General features: G+C 39.0%; 1 protein-coding gene across 2 annotated transcripts in view; it reads left to right on the forward strand.

Annotated features, from left to right (window-relative positions):
• The window catches only part of TOX (thymocyte selection associated high mobility group box), a 302,338-nt gene that overhangs the window by 260,175 nt on the left and 19,604 nt on the right, over positions 1 to 22,559 (forward strand). For both annotated transcript variants that reach the window (XM_082714043.1, XM_082714044.1), the window contains 2 exons: positions 8,492 to 8,722; positions 20,405 to 20,485. In XM_082714043.1, coding sequence (XP_082570169.1) covers positions 8,492 to 8,722; positions 20,405 to 20,485 — 312 coding nt within the window. The remainder of the gene's footprint in view (positions 1 to 8,491; positions 8,723 to 20,404; positions 20,486 to 22,559) is intronic.

The following is a 22,559-nucleotide window of genomic DNA, read 5'->3' on the forward strand; positions in this document are numbered from 1 at the left end:
AGGATTCTATCAGATGTGGTCCAAGGGAGAGATTCTTCTAAGGATGATTTGCATTTGCTTCTACCAAGCATCTTGGACCATTACAATCTAGAACCCCTCCTGGCTTGACATTTTTCAGGTCACCCAAGTACTATGTATTCAAGGTATCAATCCTTAACAAATTGCTGGTTTCTGTTGGTGAATTACCACAAAAGATCATTTCCACTTGGGACTCAGTACTTTTCTTGCAGATTCTGAGGGGGTGCTTACAGGGGAAGTCGTTCTATCCCAGCATGGCACTGAGAACCTAATTCTTTTCTGTCCTGACTTTGATAGGAACCCTCCTGTTAAGCACGCTGCTTTTGGTCAGCCATGAGCTTTGTCTATTATCTGCCGTGCCTTTGACTCAATTTTACCAGGCTCAGCAACTATCTTCAAGATGAAAGCTGCCTTCAGTACTCTGCTTACTCCTTTGAGTTCCTGCTTTCACTTACTTTTTGCTTTTAAGAGTTTCTTACTAATCTGCTAGTTCACCAACACATGTTCTTCACCATGTGGACAGAAAGAAGTGTCGTTTCTGTTTTTATTTTGTTTTCTCAAAGCAAATAGGATAAGTCACTAGAGAAACAATTTAAATAACCTTTTTAAAAAGTGCTTTTTATTTACCACTGTTCTGAAGGCAAGATTCCTGAATAAACTAAAAATGATAAGCAGACAGGTTTCTACAAACACGAAGTGAAATCAAGCAAATGTCAAATCACATTATCTAGCAACTGGACAGCAAATTGGGACTGCAAAGTCTGGGATTTTTCCACGCTTAGCTGTGTTTATTATGCTGTTGTTCAACACTTCACATGATATAATAGAATACGTACGATTCTTTTAAAGAATTTCTTAGACCCCAGCCATTGAAAAATACACACTCCTCATTTATCAAAAATAAGGTATCCCATTGGTTAAGGCTGAGCCTAATGAACTAGTTCCAGGGGAAGATCATAAAATTCAGTCAAACAGCCATTTAGTACCTGATTCTAAATAGTTGTTCCTAAAACCCATCTAGTAATTAAATTATACTAGGAGAAAGTATTTTCAAGGCATATATGTTCTTAGATAATTCATGCCCTGGATAATTGAGCACACTTCATTAATTCATGAATAAAATAAAATAAAGTTAAACATAAGCACCTGGCATTTTAAACATAAGCACCCTTTGCCAGCCTTCTTGTGCATTCTCTCGATCCAGAAGAATAAGAAGTGAACATATTGCCCTACTCAGGCAAATTTGGAAAAGACCAAGTGAATTCAACAAAACTGATAAATACAACTGAGAGTTATATGTGATTGCAATCAACTCTGTCCCTCACTTTAAAGTAATTTTTCTGGACAGTAGCCTAAAAATCTTAGCCTTACAGAAGGCCACTGAGTATCTTTGCTAAACTCATCCTAGAACAATACTCAGCTATATTTGGCAGAATCAAGGATCCTTAAAAATGAATTTGCTTTATAAACTGTGATACCGATTCATACTTGTGAATCATTTCAAAAGTAAGGCATTTCATAAACGTTTTTTTATAATTGATGTTTTGAGTCACTGAATCTACTGTTATTATTAATGATAATAATAAACCTGATTGCAAAATGAAAGAAGTATTACAGCCTTGCTGATTTCACAGTACCTAGATGACTTACTTTCCATGCTTATTTGAATTTATTCTCATAAGGGGATTTTAGACGGCATAGTGTAGAAAGGAAAGAGAGAATGTATTTAAGTAGAGCGAAAATTTTTCACTTACAGCAACAGCACCATCACAAAAAGTGCTATGATATGCCCTGTTTCTATGGCGAAGATTTTATAATATTTACTTTATATGATAAGAGTTATAAGTGGAGTTCTGTGTTGTTTGTTCAGCCTATTATGCAGATGGTGCTTGATTAAAATCTATTTTAAACTACAGCGATTACTGCAGCGTCGTGTGCATTAAACAGCTCTCCCAGTTCCATTAAAGGCTTTGGGACCACGGCAGTTTATTTTAAATATGCTTATAGACGTTTCTAACTTCTCCAGGGACATTTCAATATCAGTGATTCTCTTTCCTTGAGAGTCTTAACTCCTGTGCTCTGTATTCTTAAGAAGTATTATCCAAGCAACAGCATTACCACACGCTTTTTTAAAGTGAAAAATTATTGTTTTCTTGTGATAAATAAGTTAAATACATCACTATAATTAAGCAATATGACATGACAGGAGTGGATTACCAGAAGCCTAAGGATACCTCTAGGGATTTTAGAAATAAATCGATGTCTCCAAGTCAGTTGCAGAAGGCCGATGCATCTTTGTAAAGCTGATGGGAGAGTAATATTTATTTAAGCATTTGTGTGTGTCTTTATTTATTCATTAGTGTTTTAATTGAATGTGAAATAAATCTGTAGGTGATCAGGATGACAGGCAGGGCCTCAACCTAGCCATGTTCATAGGTGTTAGGATTGTCATACAACTTATATACGTGTGGTCAAAGGTCCTTTGTCTCAGAACTCTGCGCCTTTGCCCAGTGCTGTGGGACACAGCAGGGGACATGTTTGGTGATCTACTGCCTGGGAGACCCCACCCCAAGGCTGGGAGAAAGGAAAGATGAATGGCATCCGGTCCTTACTTTCAAGGCGCTCATTGTCATGGGAAGTTTCTATTTTGGTGTTAGATGGTTTCTTCTCTATTCTAAAGACTATGATGTTGGGATCCAGTTAAACTCTCTAGGCTTAAAACCCTGGTGACTTCAGAAATTTTGCAGTCTGAAAAACGCCAAGTGCACACTGACATACTGTCCAATAGAGTCACCACTAAGCATGCGTGACTGTGTACATTTAAATTTAACTAACTAAAATTGAATAAATAAAAAATGCACTTTATCAGGTGTGGCTCTATAGCCACTATGGCTAATGGCTCCCCTTTCAGACAGCACAGAGAATATTTCCATCTTTCCAGAAAATTCTGTGAGACAATGCTGCTCTAGACTCTAGAAGTCAGGGCCTCTTAGAAAGTGAGGATGTAGAATGATAAGCTTTCATCCATCTACGTAGGAATTCAGGATCTTGACAATCCTCAAAATTAAGGTTCAGAGACCTATTACAAATCCATTTAGCTAATTTTTCTACCACAATCATATCCATCATTGTGTACATCCCATATAGCCAGTGGTCAGAAGAGCCAGGTATCGTTTAAAATGCAGTCTATTACTGGCATGTAAGTGCATCCAAATTATAACAACATTTTTTTTCTCCAAGGAAGCTTTGCATATGAGCAATGATCACGTGTTTTTCAAAAGTGCAATGAAACTATCTCTACAGGCCTTACAAGTAGCCAGTTCATTACACAAAATCTAAAATAACAGCTCGGGGCGCCTGAGTGGCTCTGTTGGTTAAGAGCCTGCCTTTCGCTTAGGTCATGATCCCGGGGTCCTGGGATTGAGCCCTGCATCCGGGTCCCTGCTTAGCAGGGAGCCTGTTTCCCCCTCTTTCTCCACCTGCCGCTCTGCCTACTGTGTTCTTTCTCTGTCAAATAAATAAATATTTTAAATAAATAAAATAAAGCAAAATAATAGCTCATTTCTGTACCCACAGAAACACAAGAAAAATGCAAAATAAAAAATAAGACACCCCCCCCACATCAGGAGGTTCATGTGGTAGACACCCTTGAACTTCACATACCACTGCCCAGCGATTCGGATGCATTAGATGACAAACCACAATAGGGAATTTTCATTCCACTCTATTGCAGCCTAAAAGCAAAGACAATGTATACACCCAATAAGTCTTTATGCAAAGAACACAGAGCAATATAATAAATGATTCCTTTCAAAGCACATTGTATTTTCTTTAAAAAATAGACATCTTTCATGCATTATTTTTGGTTTTGCTCTTTCTTCTCTGTCAGCTGTAGTGAAAGGGCGTTAGTTTAAATCCTAGTTCTGTGCCATACGCACGGTTCTGTAAGTGGTCCGAATAGCATGATCCGAGAATATAGCTGTAGTGACCTCCTTTAATTACTGAGAGAAAGGCAGTGAATCTTGAGACATGAATACTTTGGTATCTCCTTGAGTGGCAGATAACAGAGGTTAGCATGAATATTTAAAAGGAAGGCATATCAGGGCACCTGGGTGGCTCCGTCTGTTAAGCATCTGACTTCGGCTCAGGTCCTGATCTCAGGGTCCGGGGATCAAGCCCCAGGTCAGGCTCCCTGCAGAGCCTTTTCCTTCTCTCCCACTTGCACTCTCTAGCTCTGTCTCTCCAATAAATAAAATCTTTTTAAAAATTTAAAAAAAAAAAAAAAAAAGGAAGGCATATAGATACACTCTTGCTTTGAGGCACAGTGAAGACCAAGCAGATAAAATGCTATGACACTGGCTAGTAGACTGGTGTTGGAGGGGGAAGACTCTCCACCCTCACAGCATAGGGCTCTCAGCTACTCCGTCGGGTAGATAGGCGAAGCCCCCAAGTTACACCTCATAATGCATAAATGGCATCTCCTGAGCCTTGAAAATGGGAGGAAGGACTCATGAAGTGCTTGCCTCTACTAAACAAATCATGGGGGTTGAGCAAGACTACATCTGGCTAACCCTATAGGACAGGCCAGGAAAGAGGGAAAGCTTCCAGACAATAAAATGGATCGGTTGCTGAGAATTGTTTGGTGTTTCCAACAGGGTTGCCGTACATTACTTCAACATGATAATTTGTGGTTTTGATACACTCGATAGAACTTCTTACTGGGTCTCACAGGTCATCCTGCTTCCTTGGGTCATCTGTAGAGAGTAGGGTGTTATCAGATGCCAGAGGGCAGTTCTCCTTTCTTTTGCAACACAGCATCACACATTCAGCAGATCTAAAATTTGCACCCTCCTATCCACATAACAATTTAGAAAGGAAAGCAGCATGAAGATCAGTGATCCAAAGACATTTCTGGAAGGCGGAGTTGGGAAATTATTTACAAAATTTGGAGAAATCTTTTAAGAAGTGCATGTACATTGCATCATGGGATACTTACTTCTGTGATTGACAGTTGATTATTTTCCAAAAAGATGTAATCTGCCATCATAGAGGTTTGGATATGTCAGCTGGCTAATTTCTTAATTGAAATTTAAAATAATTCCAGGTTAAAAAGTAAATAAATAAATAATAAATAAAATAAAATATCAAAAAAATTAAATAAAATATCAAGGTAGTATTCCATATGGAGAAGCTTCATCTTCATACACTTTATTCCCTATTTCCAAATATTTCCAATCCTTGATGCAATATGACCTCTAATGTCATATTCCCTCTGTTTTTAATATTATTCATTGTGGACTTTGTTGATTCTTTTCTATTTTTCTTTTTAATAAATATTTTATTCTTATGAATATAGGAACGGTCATATTTACAAAACTTGAATCTTATAAAAAATGCAAAGAAGAAAATCATAAAGACTCAGTGTATAGCCCAGAGACATTACTGTTAACATGTCAAATACTTTCAAAAATATTTTAAAATCTTCTGTTTTCTGTCTTACCACATATTTGCATACTGTCTTAAAGTTCTCAAGGAAATTAGTTTGGTTTAATTTCCTATTACAGAAACCATTTATGCTTTGATTCATTCATTCTTTAAGGTACATTATTATTTTTGATTATAATTTTTATTACTATTATAACAAATGTTAAGCACTTATTATATGTCAGGAACCATGAGAAGTGCTAGTGAACAAAATCACCCGGGTACCTGCCTGCCCTAAAAATGCTTATGCTCTGGGTCAGAAGATCTAACAAATCAATTACTACATAATAAATTACAAGTCTGATATGCGCTACCAAGGAGATACAAGTGAATCACACAAACTTGACTGAGTTTGAGATGCTTTAATAAGACTTGCAAATACAATTGTCAAATAGCAGTTGTTTCAATGCATTCAAAGTTCAGGGGAAAAATGAATTTGACAGTCATCCACCCAAAAAGATAATGGAAACCCTGCATACCTATGAGATCACCTAAGTACAAACTCACAAGAGAAGATGGTTTACAGCAAAAGACATCAGGAAGGCTACAATTGAACGACTGGTGGAGGAGGATGAGCAAAGAGATGATTCTGGAAAGAGAGAGGCCAGCAAGGTAGTAGTAAGAGCCAAAGACAGTGATGTCAGGTAACCTTGGAAGAAAGAGCATTCACAGAGAGAGAAATCAAGTGAGGGGGAGATGGAAAAGTCCATTGAGGTTAGCAAAGGGGCCCTTGGGGATTTATTAGAGCTAAATGATGGGGAAGGCACCCTGAGGCGAGTTGCAGAGACTGCCTACAGCCAGCAGGGACAGCAACTTGAAGGAGTTTAGTTGTGAAGAGAGGAAAGAAAGAAAGATATGGCTAAGTGTAGCCAATAGGAGCAAAGAGAAAATTCACTTTTTTGTTTGCTTTGTCTCTCAAGTACTTAAGTACAAGTATTTAAGTACCCTAGAGTTGAGGGTGTGTCTGAACCGGGGTCTCTTATTCATAGCATTATGCTTAATTAGTGTAAAGCCTGGGCATCTGGATATTATTTAGAAGTTTCCAGGTGATTCTAACGGGCAACCATATTTGAGAGCCTCAGTTCTAGATCATACTTGTCCACATGTTTAGTTTAGCGCTAACACCAGTTTGCCCAGTAGCAGCTCAGTCCCAACATGCCAGACTTCTCACAGATTCACATGGGGACCAGTGATTTCCCTCACCCCTCAGATCCATCCTGAGAAAGTTATCTTCTAATGTTAATCTCCCTTAGTTTGCCAGGTTCAAAGCATCCTGTCCCTATGGGGGAAGTTTGATCTCCTTGAGTAGACAATTTCAAAATGATATTCTTTTAATTATCTTTCTCACTAAAAACAAAGCCCAAGAATTCATATAGCTTGTCCTCTGTCTCTCCTTGGTTCTTGGAGCATATTTTTTTTTTTTAAGCCATGACTACATGACTTCACAAATTAATATTAAGGTCATTTCTTTCCAATCACTCAGTGGATGTTCTTAAGTTTCCACCAGGTCGTATTTAACACTGGAATATCATTTTAAAGTTTTAAACAACGACAAGTATATACCACCTCAGTAATCACAAAATGGCGCTGAACTGGTTTGCAGAGAAAATGGAGGCCCAGAGAAATTATATCATTTGCCCAAGATGACAGAGGTAAAGGATAGTAAAGGAGGGCATGAGTCTAAATCTTCTGGTGGCATAACCACTGGTAATCCATTGCTGACAGTTGCTTTACACAAACTACCCTGTCTAGCGGTTTGCCCGATGAAATACTTATGTTCGTATATATCTTTGCAGAGAGTAAAAAAGCAACAGCAGCAGGAAGTGAAGATGTAGTGATGTAGTACCTCACGTGATCATGTCGGGAAATCACACACATGCGCATTTATGCAGAGAGCAGCATGAAAAGAAGATCCCAACAGACTCAGCACTATCTGCTACTCAAGTAGAGTCACAGAATTATAGAGCTAGAGTGAAATCTTAGCCCAAATCTCCCACTCTATAGAGGTGAAGTGACATCACATATTAATTCGTTAATATCAAAGGTAATATTCAAATGCAGATGTCTTCATTCAGTGTATCTTTTCCCACTTGCATCAGAATAGCCATTAAAAGCACCCAAATATCCGTCCTCGAGGACAATGGAGAAAATAGAGTCAATTTTTAAACTGAGTACAAAGCTTTTCTAGAAGTGTCTAGAATCTGGAGCCTCATTTCCAGAGATGTGCTTTCCAATATGGGGGCCACTGGGCACTTATAACTATTTAAATTTCAAGCAGTTATAATGAGATAAAACTTTAAATTTTGCTCATTTATTCTAGCCACATTTCCAATGCTCATTGGTCACACGTGACAAGTGGCTACCATTTAGAATAATGCAGATTATAGAACTTTACCCTTGTGGCAGAAAGTTCCACTGGGCATCACAGATCTCCCTAGAGATCTGGTCACAAAGCCATGAGCACTGCAAGATTTTCCCAACAGCATTCTCTAGGCCTTAAAGACATCAGCAAAAGCCATACAACTTTGTTTTTGGACGTGTCACCCACCATGGTTTGAAAATCATACTTAGGAAGAAGAAGATAAACTCCCCAGAATAAAACACGTTAGATTGTTCACGCAAAAGGGGGAATCTGCTGTTGTCACAGTTAGAATGCTTCTTGTCATTCAGCAGCCCTTGTGAGAAAAGTGAAAAGTTGACAGACAAGGGATAATATTTAGTGGTATAATTATATTTTGAAAAACCAATAATCCTATGTTAAAGTTATGTAAATGAGGATGAAAGAAGGATAAATATGAACAGTACAGGAAATATGAAGTTAGTTTTGCCTGAAAAACAGCACCGACAAAACCAAGTGCCCCCTGGGAATGTCTGGGTTTGTGTGATGAGTGTGAGTGAGTATGTCTGTGTAAGCCTCGAAGGAGGGCAGTATGATACATTGCCAGATTTTCTCAGTTCCTCCGTAATTCTGATTTGATGTTTATTTCAGATCAACGGCGGAGAGAAGCGACCTGCCTCTGATATGGGGAAAAAGCCAAAAACCCCCAAAAAGAAGAAGAAGAAGGACCCCAATGAGCCCCAGAAGCCTGTGTCTGCCTACGCGTTATTCTTTCGCGATACTCAGGCTGCCATCAAGGGCCAAAATCCAAATGCTACCTTTGGTGAAGTCTCTAAAATCGTGGCTTCCATGTGGGATGGCTTAGGAGAAGAGCAAAAACAGGTAAGAAAGAATGCATAGTGGAGTGGGAGCCCACGTGCTTTAAGAATGCACATGCATTCTTTAAAAAATGGCTTTGGAGGACTTGGGGTGAATTTTTCAGATGCCAGAACTAAGGCTGAGAATGTGCCCATCAGAACCAGACTTCAGGAGACTTTCACATCATTTTATAGTTCTTGATCGCTCCTTCATAAATAGCCTGTTGGTTTCCTTTGTTTCAACGTTTATATACTGTAGTTACTTTTGGAAGGGCTTTGGCATGTCCCAGCCAGGATGACATCATACCTTAATGTTGCCAATGTGATCGTAAAAACTAAAAAAAAAAAAAAAAAAAAAAGAGTACTGAAAGTATTTTGAAAACTGTCCACACCTCTCTTTAGCACTTGCTATTTACCCTTTGGTCATCAAAACCCTCTTTGCTCTTTGCTGAAATGAACCTCAGATTTAAGGGGTTCCTACCCTTAGCCATTCCCTGAAGACCACCAGAGTATGTTATTCAAACCCTCATATACCATATTTCTAGGCTACGTTAAATGGGACCAGATGCCTGGTTATTTCCTTCTGGTGTGGATTGCCATGATATTTGAGGACCATGCTTAGGGGAGCCATCCTGCATCTCAGCCATAGCAGAAATAGCCCAGAAGGTCTTGAGGTGGATGGGAATCATGGAGAGAGAGCCAAAAGTTCAGTACATAGATGTAGCCCTCAACAAAGATGCAATATTGATCCCGTATTTCTAAACCTAGGACTACATTACCATTGTCGTCATCTGGAATTTTTTGTCCAAAAAAAACCAAGCATCATCATTATGTTACAGTCATTGAAGTGATTATCTAGACACAGCTGTAATTACTGCAGGATACCAAATGGTAGTAATGACCTATTAGTCTCATAGCTGATTCTTTTTTTTTTTTTTAAGATTTTATTTATTTATTTGACAGAGAGAGAGAGATCACAAGTAGGCCGAGAGTCAGGCAGAGAGAGAGGGGGAAGCAGGCTCTCTGCTCAGCAGGGATGCTGAGGCAGATGCGGGGCTCGATCCCAGGACCCCGAGATCATGACCTGAGCTGAAGGCAGCAGCCTAATCCACTGAGCCACCCAGGTGCCCCTCATAGCTGATTCTTGATAGAGATCTCTACCTTTCTTCATCAGATCCAGGGAAATAGGTAAGAAACAGAAAATCTCAACGCTATATATATCTAGAAGTACCTATATATCGTGAATATCAATCCACATCTAAATGTATACAGTTTCTTCCTCTTTCAGGAACACTTTCCCATAATTTCTCTCATTTGGTCTACTAAATATTCATGGATACTTTCATCTAAATTTTGTAGATTATGAAATAGAGCCAGATAGTCAACTTTATTCATGTAGTCATTCAACAAGTGTTTGTTGAGCATTTTCTATGTATCCCAGGCACTGTTGTAGACACTGGAGATCTAGCAGAGAACAAAAACAGACTGCCTCACTCTGTCGAATGGTTTGTCTAAGATTACTTGGGCTCCTACACAGAATTACTATGACTGGAACTTAGCACGCTGCAAGACCAGTTATGATGGAAATGGTAGAACCAGTAGCCAAGGAACATAGAACCCAACCCCCCACCCCAGTTCTCCCCAAGGCTGCTTCTCTGTAAGCCAAAGCTACCTTTGACAGTCTGAATTCTCTACACATTTTCTTACATCCCTTTCAAGAGTGCCAGCCCAGAGATGATTTCTTAGGAAGGCACAGGGCTACCATGTGGAGCCCCATGTTGCAAGAGTCATCCTCCAGGACAGAAAATACATCACTGAAACATTCTCTGTGCACTCAATGAAAACATCCATCTCCCTAGTAACAGGGTAGTTGACAATGTGTTTTGTGATTCTATTGAAAACCTAATAGAGTTGTTTTGGGATTTTAGAGCTGATTTCTATCCTACCACAGATCAATTTGCTGTCACACTCCCAAAAATAATATGTGGTTCCCAGTTGATGTTGGACATTCATGGTGGGATTCTACAGTGCCTTCACTTTTCCACTCAGCAGAGCATTGCTGAATGAGAAACTAACTACATATGGACCAGGAATCCCAGCCCTATCCCTGCTCCAGATTTCATAGCTATAATGCCCCGCAGTTCCACCCCTGATGCCACACCCCAAGACACACCTATACCCCTGTCTCTACTTTGATCATCCCTGTGTGTATTCTTAGTTACGCACCTGGCTTCAATACTATAAACTCTTTTGCTTGGTGAGATGAAATTTCCCAGAGGAGACGTTCAGAAAGTGGTTTCTCTCCCTTGGGGTTATGCGCAACAAATCCCATTCATCAGAGGACATACGTGATTCTCCTCTCAGGACTCAGCCCCCCCGCCCTCTACCCAAGACTCAGCAGCTAAACTGGGCTTGTTGTTCCAAGGCTCAAATGTGCTCTTTTAGCTTCTACTTTTCCGACAGTTTTCTTCCACAAAACATCAGTAGCCTGAGCTATCATTCATCTGACTCCTCTTCTCTATCTCCCTGACCCCAGATACCTTTTCCTAATTATTTCCCACATTCACTAGAGGAACTTGTGTGGTTTGAAGACCAGTGGTTTAAAAGGGGGAGGTGCACAAAGGCCTTCCTTAGCCCGGGATCGGTCCTTCACGTTACTGATGTTAAAAGTCGGTGTCTACACCCATGTCTCCAGTGGAAAAGAATAATATTCATATGACGAAAATCGGGTAGCTCCTCAAGGCAAATATAAAGCTGCAGGTTGCTCCTACTAATTCTATTATAATAAGGCCATTTATTTTATTACAGCAAGATAGCAAACATTAAGATAATATTCTGCATTCTTTCAGTGTGACCATATAACATATTTACAGACTCAAAGAATATGAGATTCACTATTCTCAACTGTCATTTTAAAAAGGGAAATCACGGGGCACCTGGGTGGCTCAGTGGGTTAAAGCCTCTGCCTTCCGCTCGGGTCATGATCCCAGGGTCCTGGGATCGAGCCCTGCATCAGGCTGTCTGCTCCGTGGAGAGCCTCCTTCCTCCTCTCTCTCTCTCTGCCTGCCTCTCTGCCTACTTGTGATCTTTGTCTGTCAAATAAATAAATGAAATCTAAAAAAAAAAAAAAAAAAAAAAAGGGAAATCACTCCCATTCTCTATTCTCCCTTTCAAAGTGGGCCTGACCCTTTCTAATGCAGAGAGGATCATAGTTACAATGTAACATTTAAGGATTTTTAATTGTATAGGCCTGATGACAGACGTTTTTCTCTTTCTCTTATGCCTTTTATTTCCAATTTAGTAACTCAGTAATGAGTCTACCTTTAGGTTCTCCTTTAATGGAAATAGTCAGAGTTTGGGGGAAGAATTTGTTTTACAAATGAAGGGTGAAATTCTGTAACAGTTGGCCTGTAGAGCTCACTGGATATTACAAAGCAGTTTTGTAATCAGAATCCAGGTGTTAAAAAGTTATGCCAAGATTGTTTGGGGAAATACTTAATAAACATAACCATCTTTTCTTCTTACTAAAAAAATGTATTTTAAAAAATGAAACACATTACCAAAGCGAGGTTATGGGAGCAGGGTGAGCTGCTCTAAAGTGGCCTGTCCCCATTTTATGCTCCTTTGATGTAGCAGGGGTTTAGCCTACCTCATGGTTCCCTCTCAGAAGATGATCTTGCTTACTAAAGGCAGTGGGCTGAAGAGTACGCAAATAAGTATGGTCCGTTACATGCAGAGGATGGAAGCCCGTCCCGGGGACAAGCAGAGAAAGGATCAAATGAATGAAATCAAACACTGTGCTTACAAAAGGGAGCTTACCCCACAGTTCTGCTGCTCCGTGGCAGTGTTTCTCCCACAGTCTACAAGAATCACCAGCAAAGCGAACATGCCCATCTAGAATGCACATTTGGACATCAAGAGAATTTTAGCAAAATATCCCAAAGTGTTATGATGGTGTATTACCACCTGTTCTTTCCCTTTATGTTGACTCATTGTGCCAACATGATACAGTATCTCTATTTGGAACTTAAATTAATTGTATTTTACCCTTCTTTAATATTCAAATTTGGGAATACACCTCCTGCTATGTATTTTTAACTGAATGTTGCTGCAGCAGATTAGAGGCAGACCATTAAACTCCAAAATTTAGGCGTGTTACAAGAGCCCCACATGATGTCATGGGCATTGTGTAGGCAGCTGGCTCAGGCAGAAGCTAGGATTTCACGTGCCACGATTGTTCAAAAAATCCTGTTGTCATAATAACCCCCAATTATGAACAGCTACAAACATAAACACAAACCGGGGAAAATGGATGAAATTATTGATGATTTATTAGGGGCTCCGAAAATTACAATATTTAAGGAAAAACAGCCATTAGTGAGATTACAATTGAATGTTTTCTTGACAACCAGAGGGCACATGACTAATAGAGCTGCTGTATGTTTATATCACATGCTTCCTCATTGTGGAGGATAGGCAAGAATGAGAAGCCACTGCAGAAGGGCAGAGCTTTATTTTGAGAATCTATAGCGAGGGAGCAACTGTACATACTTGGGTTTCTGTGAAGAATCTCTCAAAGAAGAAAAATCAGAAGGAGGCTGAAAGAAGTGGTAAAAATCCTCCAGGAACACAAAACCTCCCTTAGGAGCCATTCCTTACCAAGCTGCTGAACAAACTTCGCCTATCCTCTGATTCCCACCCCCCCCACCCCCATTTTAATACTTTAATACTTTGGAAGATGGTGCTGAACCTGGAAGGGAAGGAGGATTGTGTTTGGGATTTCCAACCAGAGGTTTTAAATGCTAATGAATCGTAAGACAAGGGGAAGCCCATTGCAGAAGCATACTAAGTCTGTTCTGCAGGCACCAGATGGAGAAAGGGAAATGAAACGTAAGTATTGCTGTGATGTTGGTCTTTGCTTCTTATCTTTCACTGACTGGAACCTACAAAGAGTGGAGAATAATAACTTAACAATATCACGCCCTTCATATTATGTTCCTTGGAGTTTCAGCAACCCTCAGCATCTTTTTTATGAGGTTTCAGCTAAATTTCTTGTCTATCCCCGTAATTTCTGAATTCTCTGATTCTGGTCACCGAAGTATAAGATCTGGGTCCACAGTGACAAGAGAGAACAAATCTAGCCGTACTAAATTAAAGAGTCCGTCCAGCTTTGAAGCCGAAGGGGTTGGTCCAAGGAACTAGAAAAGGGTTCTTGGGTCCTTTTTAGCCATGGAAAGGCAGCTCTTAAGTGGAAAAGGAAAGTCACCTTAAATCAGAACCAGATGTAAATTACTAAATGAACCTTAAGTTCCTAATTGGAGACACAGTCGGGCTGTAATACATTTAGCAAATTACAAACAAAATGTTCTTGTTTACATTACATTAAATGGCTTTAAAGCTTCAGCCAAAGAGCTAAATAAACATGCTGTTATGCTAAAAATGGAGTGGAAGGCCTGTTTGGGGTTTGAGTATATTCAGGAGAAACCGCAGCCCACGGTGCCCGGGAAGTATATTTTTGTAAATGTTGGTCCTGTCGTGCATGCAAGAGGAGAGTAGATTTACCTCCAGATCGAGCCTAATGAGCAGATCTCACTTGCAGGGAAACTGTTTGAATACTGTAACATATGCCTTCTTTCAGGATGCATAATTCATATCCAAGGATATTAGCCATAGCAGTTCAGCTCAATAGCAACACCTCATTATTTTATCCCTCAGTATTTATTCCTATGTTTGACGCCTCATGAAATTACTGTTAATGTGTTTATATAAGGGCAGATCTGACACAAGTGGCAAGAATGTAATTTCCTACTCATTCTTTCCTGCTGCTGTGTCCTCTTCCCTTGGTAGAAGTGGCAAGTGTAAATAGTTAATTTGCTTCAATTATGAGCCTGTCCTGCTAAATTAGAAGCAGCAGGGATATGAAGAGCCAGAATTATACTTATGAGGCAGCTGACAAATCCTCTGAGCCCACAGAATCAAATCATTTACTCCTCATTGGTGCTCAAACACCCACCGGAGAGGTGCTGCCGCGGTTTTTCCCCCTTATCTTCCAAGCAAATTTGGATTTGACGTCAACAATACTCAAGGTTAACTGAAACCCTGCTGCACTGTAGCATTCACACATGTGTTTATCTTAGCTGTTTCCTTATAAACAGTATGTGTGATTCCTTTTTTTTTTTATTTTTCCACCCCAACCGGGAGTAAAAAATGTGAAACAATTGTTTATGTTTAAACTGTAGGATATAAGACAAGTCGAATTCCTAAAGATGTGCAACTGAGCAATTAATTTTAAAAATTTTCTTAGAGGAAAGGGTGAGCCTCTTTAAGTTCTAAAATTCAAGTACAGATGTGTCCATAATTGTGGGCACAATGGGGCTACTACCTGCGGGTATAAACCCAGGTGGGGCACGTGCAGAAATAGCCTAGGCTCGTATACAGTGGAAGTAGACATTTCCTTGGAAGTTTCCATGACACTGATGGAGAGAGAATTTGAAGAAGATACTCCTTCAAACCGGTTGTCCTTTATGTATTACTGGTGGAAATATTTGAAGAGGGTGGGATGTATGTCTGTATATCAAAGGATTCATTTCCATTGGTGTCCATTTTATGTAGAAGACGCAATTCAGAATTTTATCCTGCGCACTCATCCTAATACCCACAGAAGGAGAAATCTTGCCCTGGAGACTCCACACTCAATCGCACGTATTTCCTGGGCACCTACTACGTACGTACCAAGTAGGGCTCTGTTTGCTGGGACTTCATCCGAGGACAGTGCTGGTGGGTGTCGGAGAGACTCATCAAGGGGAGTTCTCTCGCCGCTAGGAGGAGCCATCGAGTCGAGTGGGTGTATCTAGGATTCCAGGTCAATTTGGTTCATCTCATGGTTAGGTTATGTTCTTTGCAGGATATGGGGTAAAATAAGTATCCATGCTAGTCTGTGTTTTCTTATCTGTAAAATGAGAGTACTGATACCAACCTTCTTGTTGAAAGAATTAAAGACTATAGTGGACATAGACAAACACAAAAAATGCATGCAACAGAGGCATTTTGTTTGTTTGTTTGTTTAATTTTATTTATTTATTTATTTTTAATTTCACAGACAGAGATCACAAGTAAGCAGAGAGGCAGGCAGAGAGAGAGGAGGAAGCAGGCTCCTGGCTGAGCAGAGAGCCTGACGTGGGGCTCGATCCCAAGACCCTGAGAACATGACCTGACGAAGGCAGAGACTTAACCCACTGAGCCACCCAGGCGCCCCCAGAGGCATGTTTTTAATGCCTTTTTTGATTCTATAACTTCAGTTCCTCACATCACAGCAGGAATACAGTAGGCACTCAATATATTGTTACGTGTGGTTGTATGACCTCAACACATATTTTGTAGCCGTGTTTTCAGACAAAGAGCTTGCCTACCCTTCCGTAAGCAGGTCATTCCGTTACAGTGTTGATCATTTAGGGGGATCAGATGGTCAGCAAAAGAATAGATAGTAAGATTTTTGTCCCATCGTATAATATTTTCAGTCCTCTGAATACCACTTTATAAATGTCTTTGAGTTCCGGAATGCCTAAGAAAACGCTGAGCAAGTTACACATGATGGAAATTTAACCACATTTAAGTACTAAGTTCTATATAAAATACAGATGCACTTGCTCTAGCTGTCCTAAATAATAACAGCATTGAAAGAAGCTGCAAACGTTAATTTCTAAAGGATACAGCAGGGAATTGTGATTAAATTATTATTTCTTATACATAACTACTTCTAAGCATTTTCTATAAATATGAACTTGTAGTGGGGACAAAAAAAAAAAAAAAACCCCTACAATTGAAAGTCAACCAAAAGGAAAAATGCCTTTTACGTTTTTTTATAGTGTTTGAATAGAATACAGAGTTGGAAGAATTATACATTTTTTTTTCTTATTATTACTGCAATGGCTTGGTGGAAATAAACTACGACTATAGAGATTAACTAAGGGCCAGAGCAGAAAAGAAGGAAGGAAGAAGGAATTAAATGGTATTTATAAGATTTTCCTTTATTGTACAAGTCAGATGGATTGTTTGTTTGGGGTAGAAAAGGAAATCGACAGATTATATTAGACTTTTTTTTTCTATTTGAGTTTATCACATTCGTTGATATTGAACTGCTGATTTTAATTAGGGATTAACAGCCTATGAAAACATGTGTCCAAGCTGGTATTTAGTGCATTTCCAAAATGATTCAGTGAATCACTAGATTATATGAACAGGCTTTGGATTCTCTAGAATTGCTATTTGATGTCTATCTAGGTATGTTTTAGATTAGTCATTATATATATGTTTTAGTTTAACCAGTAAGATGCAGTCCTTAGATAGGATATGGTAGCTTTCTTAGAATAACAAACCACAGCATATAACTAAGTTAAGACAGGATGAATTCAAAAGTGTTTGGATGAGCTGGGGAAAATGATAAATGATGTATTATGATTTTTAAATCCTCATCTGGCCAACTTTGCACTTTATTTCAAACAGCTGTAGACCATTTGGAAGCCATTTTGTAGTTCAGCCGAGTACTAATATTTACTGTATGAACCACATATCTTTAAAATATTTGTCTTTCCCTGAGAGAGAGAGAGACTGTTTCTTTCCCAAACTTAACTTTGACATAAATCAGACCCATCCTTCCCAGTTAGAAGGTTTGATCATTGCAAGATTGTTCCTAGCCAAACAACGTTCACATCGTCTTCGGTTTCTGCAAGTAAGAGACTTTGTCCATCCATGAATAGAGGCTTTGAGACATTTTTGAGGAACTCTTTGCTGATGAATTTTAAATAACTGTTCTAAAGTCAGGGCTTCGCACTTCACCTCTGTGTGGAATTCCTGCATGGTTGTATCACTCTCTCATACGTTTGAGTGCTCTCTTCAGACATAGCCGTCAGCTGTGGGATTCTGAAAGCATCCACGTACAATTTTAGACGGTAGCTTGAGAAAGACATACCAGGGTGTATAATACTGGAGCCATTAGGTAGTTCTCAAAGGTGAAGGTTCTAAATTACCATCAGGGAAACCACCTCAGATTTTAATTTCACTCTGGGCTACTCCCCGTTAACCGCAATTACAGAAATCTACCTCCTGAAATGACCACCCTTCCACTCCTCCTTCTGAACATCTACAGCTATGCAGAAAAGAGCGGACCCATCAATCCACATAATATGACATGATGAGTTTACTCTTTTCTAAAGTGGTATGTAGGCACTTTTGTGATGATCCCCCATAGCCAATCATCAATAGGCAATAGGGAGCCATTTCTAGAAAACAGGGCACTCTGAATGCTAGTCAGGTATCCTGTAACAACATCGATCCCAGAGTGAAACCAGGGGCACATATCCAGCCCGAAACATATTGAGTTAGCAACCTTTCTCCAGTGGTTGTTAATCAGCAAATTTCAGGAAAGTTAACTCTTTGCCTGATGTTAACTCCTGGGAGCCCAGCAAAGGCTCAGCTCTGCAGTAACACTGTTGCTGTTCCAGTGGAAACCAAATGCAAGAAAGATGGCAGATGCTCTAATCAGACCATCTGACAACACCATCTTATCTATGGCTACCTAGAAAATGATGCTTTAGTCAATGCTATAGACTAGACTGTTACATTTGTCTTTGAAAGTTAAAGGAGTAGCATATTAATAAACACATGTTAGAACCGAGTATACAAATACGTATTACCATTGAAGATATACTTACCAAATATTTGCTGCCAAGTCCTGAGTAGCATCTCTGTGTGGCGGGGTGGGGGGGAGACCCTCTCAAAGACAGTTTTTAAGGTATTAAAAGTAAATATAAACTTTGTCAGCTTAAGATCATTAATTCCAAATCATGTCTTGGAGAAGAGGTTGAAGGAAAACTGTAAACTACAATCTGTTTCTCAAGGGAAAAAAAGATAAAATCAATAAAAAGCAGGAGAATTCTGTGTTTCCAACTGTGGCTGAACCAAAGCATATACTCTACACACAGACCATACTGTTCAAAGGCATTTGTTGTAGGCTGGCATTTATTTGTTTTCTGAAAAAAGAATCTGAATTCAACTTCCAATGATTAGCTCAGTGAGTTCAGAAAGCTCTTGTACTCGAACCAAGGAATTTACTGGCTTTTTACTAACAGATTTCTTTTAAGTTTCTTTGGCTTCATATTTAGTAAAGATAACACAATGGCTATGTGATAATCTTGCATGAATTCCTACTTGTCTTATGGTGATTGCCTTTTATTTTACCAAAACGTAGAAGTCTAGGCTGAGGACCTCCCACCAGGAAAACAATTAGCACATTCATTTCATAAGGTCTTTTATAATTTTGTTGACAAGGTTAGTCATTTGTTTACCTTAAATGAAATGTTCTGCTTTAATTAATATATTCATGAGTAAATAACATTTCTCGCATCTTGAATTTCGCAGTTGGAGACCAGGCTCAGCAAACCACCTTTGGCATTAGAAACCATAAATTGACCTCTGCTGCCGACTTGGGCAGATATTTGGTCTTTAGACATCATTTATATTTAACGACTCTGACTAATTCTAAAGCCAGTTTTCAATACTGATCTGTGTCTGTTTTGGAGCTCAGCGTTACGAAATATTAGCCAAGCCTCATTCCCTGCTATAAAATTCAAGAAGTGGGGAATTTAAAATAGGTCTATTGATGAAAATACATTTCCATTTACACAGTAAATGGTGAAAAATATTTTACTCTTTAGGACTGATTTCAAAAGATTGCCAAAAACAGACTCGAAAGCCTTGAAAGAATCAACGTAATGGCAGCCGACAACCATGTGTGTTCACTTTGCTAATCTTTCATTTTCGACTCTAATGACTCCTTTCTGTTTAACTTAGCGATGTGACCTTTAGCATACCAGCAAGTCATTTTTCAGTACTTTTGCTCCATTTAGGATGATTTTACTTTTATTTTCAAGACGATTCCCTCTGAAAGATGAAAAGCTTCTGTAAAATGAAATTCATTTCAGAACATCTATACCTCTTCACAATGAGGTGTCCACAGATCCATGTCATTCAGTGTCTTCGTTGGAAAGGGCATGACCAGAGCAGGCTACCCGGCATGGCACGCATGTCGTCCTCAACCCCTCAGCATCCTCATTCCACTCCCCAAATGAGTCTTTGACCGCCATAGCCGATTCCTGAGCCTTTGAAAATGGAACTTCAAGGCTCGAAAGGTTAAAATAGTGATGAACCTGCAAACTTTGTAACTGTTCCCTTTGATTTACTTTTCGCACGTAATTGGTCATCTGTGAATTCTGTCCTTGTTTTTATATTTAGCATGGACCATATATACCAAGATTTTAATGCACTGTAGGATTATCTGCCCATTATATAAATATGAATGGCTTCTTTACCCGCTTGTGGTTTCCCTGGGAACCTTCCTCAATAGTATCTTTCTAAGCCAACTACCTCCACTCTCCAAGTAACCCAGATAAATCCTTTCATATGCTTAATGTAAATGGAAAATTTTACAATTGTTCATCTTCTTCTTATCAAGTCTATTGCCGTACCTCTTAGAAATCTGTTTCCATAAGAAAACATAATCTTTGGGGAGATATATATTATTATATGATATAATTGCTTGTGTGTGTGTGTGAGTGTGCATGCACATGGACAATTATCACTGTGCATTGTACTTCTCTGGAAACAAAAGCAGATGCACTTTCTAATCTAAGATTCTTTGTTGTTGTTATAGGTCTATAAAAAGAAAACCGAGGCTGCAAAGAAGGAGTACCTGAAGCAACTAGCAGCATACAGAGCCAGCCTTGTATCCAAGGTAACGTGCAACTGTGCGGTACCAGGATGACGTGAGGGCATCTTATCGGAGCCTATGATGGTCATTTAAAAGCATAAAAGATCACTTTAGCATTTCCGCACTATCCTCTTTGTTGAAAAAGAAAAAAATAAATCCTAAACAAAGCTATACGCTGTGGAAATATTGTTTCATACCTAAGGTCCAGAGTGGCATCCTTTAGGGCCTTCTGTGAAATATCGTCCACCTGTGGATGATTGGTTCTGTGGGTTAGTACAGCACATTCTTAATCCTGAGCCAGCCTTCTATTTCTCCATACCCCCTTAAACTGCCCCCTGCCCCCTGCCCTATCCCATTGGCCATTAGCTGAGGAGAAGCCAATGGACTGAAATTCAGGCCTCATTATGGTGGCTTTAGGATGTAAGCCTGCTCCCCTTCCCCCCTTTCTCCCCCCCAAATCACGGCATTTCATTTGAAGTGAGAACACCATTTAAAAATACCTTATGCTTTAGAATATCTTAAACACTAGTTCTTTCTGTGATAAATGCTCAAGAGTTCACTCCCTTTGGTCTCAGATTATTAAAGATATAGTTCCCTTTATAGATTGCTCAGGGAGGTGACCTCAGAGAGACAGAGCTGAATCTGTAAGTACTTGACAGGATGTCCTATCAAGTCCAAATTGGACTGTTCCTGGCGGTGAGTGGCTCTGGGCTCTGGACTTCATTCCATTCACCCACAAAAGCTGTTTCCTCTTTCATCCACAAATATCCATTCCCCTTGCTACAACCTTAAAGCAATTTGATAAATAAGTTTTCTGTCAGGGAAAATATATACTGAATATATTGATGCAGAAAAAAAAGAACACAAAATACAAATGCATGAGAAATCTCATTTCATTATTGGTCTAATGAAACTTTATGTTCCAATTCTAAGAAGACTTGATGGGGAAACTTACTATTTATTATTTAACCTTAGAATTTCCAGCTCTCCTGTAGTATCTCACTAAGGATCTCACTTTCTGGTTTATCTCACTCCTTTGGAAAATATTTTTATTTTCTGCTGATACTATCTCCCATTTCAGTATATTTACAGAATTCACAGAATGTGTGTGAAATTTCAACCAAAAAGTGAGGTATATAAAATATATAAATATAACATATTTATATGTTATAATATATATAATTTATACAATTATGTGTAAATATAATAAATATATAAAATATTAGATCCAACAGCAACACAGACAAACAAACAAAAAAAGAGTTACAAATGATTAGATCCATCCAGCCATTGGGCTAAATAGCCATGTTGATATTATTTAGATTAATATGCCCCAAATAGAAGGAGATTTAAAAAAAAAAAAAAAAGTTTTCCGTGGTGAGGGCCGTGAAGTGTGTAAACCTGGCAATTCACAAACATGTATGCCTGGGGCTAATAATACATTATATGTTAATAAAATTTTTTTTTAAATTTTAATTTTTTAATCAAGGTAGAAAAAAAAATAAGTTCTCCTTGTTTCATCTAAGGTAAGTTTCTTTTCCAGCATTTTAGATAGAAGTCTAGTCAGAACTTCTATTTTTCCATAGGAGAAAATCAATACTTGAAGTCCAATCCCAATACAAAGCTCTCTGGTTAATGTTATGCAGATTGCCAGAATGTTATAACACTGACGAAGCCTTTACTTTCAAAACAAGTGTCCTCAGATTTGCTCTTCACTGCAACTTTTCCTACTGTTCATTCTCAGAGTTGCAACCCTCAGTATATGGCAATTTATATAAATGCTGCGAATTGCCATTTCTACATTTAAAAAACCAAGCACTTTTTTTAAAGCTTACTCTGGCTTTTTTTTTTTCCCCCTCTTTGGCAGTAGGAATTTTGCTGGAACTGTTGAATGTCTATTTATGTACAACTATCTATTGTGTGTATACAAATTGAAGGAAAATTACCAATACCCTCTCCAGGTTAGAAAAGTGGCCCTGTGATGTTTTGCCCGAGCAGATATTTGCAGTATAAACTTTCAGGCACGTACAGAATTTTTACCCACCTACCTTCCCATTGTACACCAACACTTACGTAAAAATCCATTTCTTTTCCATTT

Source organism: Mustela nivalis (genome assembly GCF_964662115.1).
Source record: "Mustela nivalis genome assembly, chromosome: 2".
Classification (NCBI taxonomy): domain Eukaryota; kingdom Metazoa; phylum Chordata; class Mammalia; order Carnivora; family Mustelidae; genus Mustela; species Mustela nivalis.